Genomic DNA, 5,977 nt, shown 5'->3' with positions numbered 1-5,977 from the left:
CCCCCCCCCCCCCCCCACTGGAAAAGCACCAGGTTAAAGATGGATTCCAGTTCAGGTGACATGATCACATGTCACTGCAAGACTTCATTGCCCACTTGCCAGCACACACATACACAGGAAGACTAACAGGTAAATACAGCCATCTGCAGACAATGGTCCTTGTTAATGGGAGTCATCAAGATTCCAAACCATCATTAATGGCCCACACTTTACATAATTACAATAGGCCCTCAGAGTTATGTTTTATATTTCTAGTTTTAGATACAAGAGTGGTACATTTCTACAAATAGGATGATCACACTCAGTAGATTATGAGCTTTGTAATGATACCTTACAAGAGACCTTTTGCACAAAGCATATCCCAGTTGCATTATATTCACTTATTATCATGTTCTTATAAAACCATATAGACTGCACAACGTCACAGTGTGTTGACTTAATAACATTAAGCAGAAGTAACTAAAATAAAATAAAATCTGTCCCACTCAATTTTAGCTTTGAAATTAAAGAGTGCTTCCAGGTATCCTGTTACTCTGCTGAGAGTGCTGTTTATTTGACCTGCCCTACCTTTGCTTCTTTAGGCCTCAATCCAGAAAAGCACTTAAGCACATGAGTAGTTGAAATCATGGGGCCTCACTGGGGTAACAAAGAGATAGAGAGGTTCACAACATCTTTCATGCAAACCCATTTTCATTTCCAGTATTTTTCCCTTTGATTTGGGCTGATTTGCTAAAAGTAGTCAACTTTAGTATACAGTAGGTGATTGACACAAACTTTCACATCTGGTTCTTTTCTGATTCTCTGCTTGAGTAGTTTTGTTGCCATCTTCCAGTGTCCTGTGGACTAGGTAGGGTTGCCAGGCGTCCAGTTTTCGACCGGAATGCCCAGTTGAAAAAGGACCCTGGCGGCTCCAGTCAGCACCGCCGACCAGGCCGTTAAAAGTCCAGTTGACTGTGCTGTGGGTCTCATGCAGGCTAGTCCCTACCTGTCGTGGCACTGCACTGCACCCCAGAAGCAGCCAGCAGGTTGGATCATAGGCTGGGGGGGCCACAGGGCTCCACACACTGCCCCCGCCCCAAGCACAGGCTCCGCACTCCCATTGGCCGGGAACCGTGGCAAAGTCAGGACAGGCAGTGCCACTGACCGGGAACCACCCAAGGTAAACCCGTGCCCCTGCCCCAACCCTGAGCCCCCCCCCCCCAAACCTGGAGCCCCTTCCTGCACCCCAAACCCCTGATTCCCAGCCCCACCCCAGAGCCTACACCCCCAGCCAGAGTCCTCATACACACACACACACACGCATCCCCAACACCCTGCCCCAGCTCAGAGCCCACTCACACACCCTGAACCCGTCATTCCCGGCCCCAGCCCAGAGCCCTCACCCAGAGCCCATACCCCCTCCTGCACCCCAACCCCCTGCCTCAACCCGCAGCCCCCTCCCGCACTCCAAATCCCTTGGCTGGAGCTCCCAACTGCACCCAAAACCCCTGAGCTCCCCCCAACCCGGAACCCCCTCCTGGACCTCAAACCCCTCATTCCCAGCCCCACCCCAGAGCCCTCACCCCCTCCCACACCCCAACCCTCTGCCCCAACTCAGTGAAAGTGAGTGAGGATGGGGGAGAGCAAGCCACTGAGAGGGGGGAATGTAGTGAGCGGGGGGCAGGGTCTCAGGGAAGGGGTGGGGCCTTGGGGAAGGAGCGTGGCTAGGGTGTTCGGTTTTGTGAGATTAGAAAGTTGGCAACCCTAGGACTAGACCTACCATTAAACTTCTGAAAGAGTCGTTTACTGAGATGTTTTCTGCCTTCCTTTGACTGTGTTTCAGAAAATCTTCAGAAGAACTGGACATGGATAAAGTGACAGCAGCTATGGTACTAACCAGTTTATCCACCAGCCCTTTGGTTCACAGCCCTCCTGTACGGCCCAATGGTAAACTTATAACATAATACTTTGGGGGATTGTAAGAAGTGGTAGTAATACATTATACTGAGTATCTGAAAGTTACTTTCCGTTTTGTGGCAGGCACATAGCACATCTGAATAAATATGGTAGGGATAAAGTATCCTTATCTGCCCCAGTAGTAGTAATTCAACTGGAAAAGAAAAATAGCTGCCCAGTTGTCCTGTTGTACCCATTGTAATTATCCACTAGGGGAGCTAGAGGCAAGCTTGAGGACTAGTGAGAGAGTTCAGGTAAGTAAGGAGGAGCAGAATCCACCTCTGGAGGGGACTGTGATTTACTCTGTGTGCCTAGCACAGTTGGGCCTTGACCTAGTAGAGGTCTCTAGGTGCTACCGGAGAAAACCCCATACATGAGAATATGGCTTCCGAGTGGCAGTGGAGCTGCTCTAGCATCTGTAGCCCTAGCTCACCCCCTGCATGGGAGGAAAGACCAGAGGAGGATCAGTACAGCGGTGATCTTCTGACCGTCCTGAAATGTTAGTTCTCCAGATTATCAGATTATTTTATACATACACATGAAGTCAATATGGCAGTGATTCTCAGCCTTTTCCAGACTGTCCCCACCCACCCACATTCTCCCCAGTCAGAATATAGCCAGGTCCTATTTCCCATTTAGCAATATGAGAAGGCAGGGTAATCTCCCTCCCCCCGGAGACCTGATTACAACTTCAAGGCTGAAAAGATTGAAAGATTGAAAAATCGGGGCCTTAGTTCCCGTCCTGTGGATCTGTTTCCAGGATAATTTCTCTCAGACAACATGCAACCAAACTCATGAATCTCATAAGTAGGGCCCTACCAAATTCACGGTCCATATTGGTCAATTTCATGGTCATAGGATTTTAAAAATCATAAATTTCACCATTTCAGATATTTAAATCTGAAATTTCATGTTGTTGGAATTGTATGGTCCTGACCCAAAAAGGAGTTGTGAGGAGGGCCCACAAAGTTGTTATAGGGAGGGTTGCAGTACTGCTACCCTTATTTCTATGCTGTTGCTGGCGGTAGCGCTGCCTTCAGAGCTGGGCGGCTGGAGAGTGGCAGCTGTTGGCCGGGAGCCCAGCTCTGAAGGCAGAGCCACCGCCAGCAGCAACACAGAAGCAAGGATGGCATGATATGGTATTGCTACCCTTACTTCTGTGCTGCTGCCTTCAGAGCTGGGTCCTTGGTCAGCAGCCTTCACTTTCCAGCCGCCCAACTCTGAAGGCAGCGCAGAACTAAGGATGGCAATACCATGACTCCCCTAAAATACCCTTGTGACCCCCCTGAAAATCCCTTTTGGGTCAGGACCCCCAATTTGAGAAACGCTGGTCACCACTGTGAAATCTATATAGTATAGAGTAAAAGCACACAAAAGACCAGATTTCATGGAGGGAGGAGATCAGATTTCAAGTCCGTGACATGTTTTTCATGGCCATGAATTTGGTAGGGCCCTACCCATAAGACACTTGATTACATGAACACAACACAAGTATAAAACAATTCATAAATCTGATAAGCAATTGGTATTTTCAACATCTGATAATGAAATTGATAAGAAAATGTCATTGATAGTTTGAGAGGGCTTGTAAGGGTTTAAAAATCTATAATATTATGTGGCAGAGATCCTGATGCACTTGTTGGAGGTCCATGGAGAGCTAGCCGGTCATGTGTGCTGGCTCTTCCTCCTCACTTCCAGCTGCTAACTATGTACTAAATACTCGCCTACTGTAAACAATTGCAGTAGGGATATTAACTGATCATGAATCGGTGGAGGAGGTGGGAGTGAGCCACAAAACAATCTTTCTATTAAGATGCAGTCCACACTTTGAAAATGTTTGAGAAACCCTTGCTTTTGAAGCCATTTCTTCATCTTTCATAAAAATATTAATTTCCTTCACTCAGTATGACATGCCCACTGTCTGGGAATCTGTGTATCTAGGTACTTAGATAGTCCCCCCAACCCTAGCATCTGAACACCTTCCAACACTTTAAAGACAGAAATAACAACAAGAGAGCATCAACGCATGCTCTCTAGTAGCTTTTGATTGATCAGCTCTCCCAGTTGATAAGTTCTACTAAATTGTTGTTAATATGTACAAGGTCATGGATAATTGAGTTTGATATTCATTCTGATGCAGTTTTGAGTGCTCTATGATATTTCTACATATACCATTTGAATATTTGCTAAATACTGGAAAGATTAAATTTAAAGTTTTTATTCAAACATTTGCAAGAATGGTGGGCCGAATTCTGAAGTCCTTACTCAGGCAAAATTTATCACTGCTTGAATGAGTGAGTCCTTAGAAAAGAGTGAGTAAGGATTTAATAATTTAAATCTGTTTTAGTATTGCTGGACTATACTAACATTATTTTGATATCAGTAATGTAATTTAGTAGTGATTGATTGTACATGGGCATTTTTTTTTCCAAAATAGGAAGCAGCTAGCACTGTAAGGAAATTGTTACATTTTGCTTAGCAGATTAAAAACAATAGTTTTAGTGTTCGTATTTAGGTTAGATTCTGCTCTACAGTAGAGTTGCTCTGGATTTACCTCTGTGTAAACTAGATCAGAATATGGCCCTTTTCCCCACAAACCAGTAATATTGGGTCTGATTCTCATTTACAGTTAGCCCCCTTTATACCACTCTGGCAATGTAAAGGGGCCTTAAAGTGGAAGTAAATTACAATTATACCTATTTTAAGTCTCCTTTACACTGCCAAATGTGTTAGTGTAAATGCAAATCAGGCCCACTGTGTTTGTTTTCTTCTTCTTGTCAACCTCATTCAGTCATTTTCTTTTGTATATTACTTTTTTCAAAAATGTTCTTGATTAAATCTCCATCTCACTGAGGTAAAGGGAAGCTGTAAAACCAGAGAACACAAAGCACTGCCATAAATGTGTCAGAAAATTACATTTGAAAGCATGTTTCCTCCTTTGTTTTTCTGAACAAACAGCATTTTTAAATGGTGCTAAGTTCACAAGTTGATACCAGATGTGCTGCTTAGCTTTGTCATGAGACTGAAGTGCAAATCATTCAAAAAATAGAAAAAAGGAGAAACACACAAGAATTCTGAAGGGCTGTAACCACAAACTGAAACAGTTTTGCATTATGTTCTAATGTATTATTTTGTGCTTCGTCAGCAATGAGCTAATTATTTGTACATTTTCAAAAGGAATTGTGGCACTCACTAACTTGCCCGCATTTTGCACTCTGATCCCGATCCTGCAAACACTTAAGCACATAAGTGAGTATAATTATACATGAGCATAATGTTTGCAGGATTGGGCCCAGTGTTGTGAGCAGTGGATATTTTTAATAATTGCTCATGCTTTAGGGCCTGATCCAAAGTCCATGGAAGACAGTGGAAAGATTTCTGTTGTCTTCAGTGGGTTTTGGATGAGGTTTTTGGTAACGAGTGAAGGAAATGATTCTTGTGCCTGTACTACCACTGAGAATGAGACATGTGTGTTAAAAAGTGAAAAAGTGAGGAAGAGTTTATGAAGGACAGAAAACTGCAGGTACTGTCAGATTTGGAAAAATTCCAGTCTCACATTTAATACTGAATTTTATTATTTACTTGCTAAGCACCAGCAGAGTACTTGGCACTGTATTGGGGGGCGGGGGGAAGGTTCCTGCTCCAGGGCACATACATCTAAATAAATAAATAAAGATCTGATACATAAACACACTGACACACCATGAGGTTGATGTTGGAGCAGTTTTGTTTGTTTGGTGTTTTAACAGTAGGCTGATGACAGCCAGGGCCGGCTCCAGGGTTTTGGCCGCCCCAAGCAGACAAAAAAAAAAAAAAAAAGCCGCGATCGCGATCTGCGACGGCAAGTCGGCGGGAGGTCCTTCGCTCCGAGCGGGAGTGAGGGACTGTCCGCCGAATTGCCACCGAATAGCTGGACGTGCCGCCCCCCTCCAGAGTGGCTGCCCCAAGCACCTGCTTGCCAGGCTGGTGCCTGGAGCCGGCCCTGATGACAGCATTTTTACAGATATGGGTTAGTGTTTTGGGGCTGTGTATGCAGGGCCAG

The 5,977-nt window shown here is 44.9% G+C and overlaps 1 protein-coding gene across 1 annotated transcript in view; it reads left to right on the top strand.

Moving 5' to 3' along the window:
* ZNF704 (zinc finger protein 704) overlaps positions 1-5,977 on the top strand; it is a 136,825-nt gene that overhangs the window by 105,628 nt on the left and 25,220 nt on the right. The window contains exon 3 of the mRNA XM_026662758.2: positions 1,823-1,926. Coding sequence (XP_026518543.1) covers positions 1,823-1,926 — 104 coding nt within the window. The remainder of the gene's footprint in view (positions 1-1,822; positions 1,927-5,977) is intronic.

The sequence above is a fragment of the Terrapene carolina genome, unplaced genomic scaffold (genome assembly GCF_002925995.2).
Source record: "Terrapene carolina triunguis isolate 2854851 unplaced genomic scaffold, T_m_triunguis-2.0 Scaffold58, whole genome shotgun sequence".
In the NCBI taxonomy this organism is placed as follows: Eukaryota; Metazoa; Chordata; order Testudines; family Emydidae; genus Terrapene; species Terrapene triunguis.
Note: the sequence above shows the minus strand (reverse complement) of the source record. Positions and strands in the feature narration are given on the sequence as shown.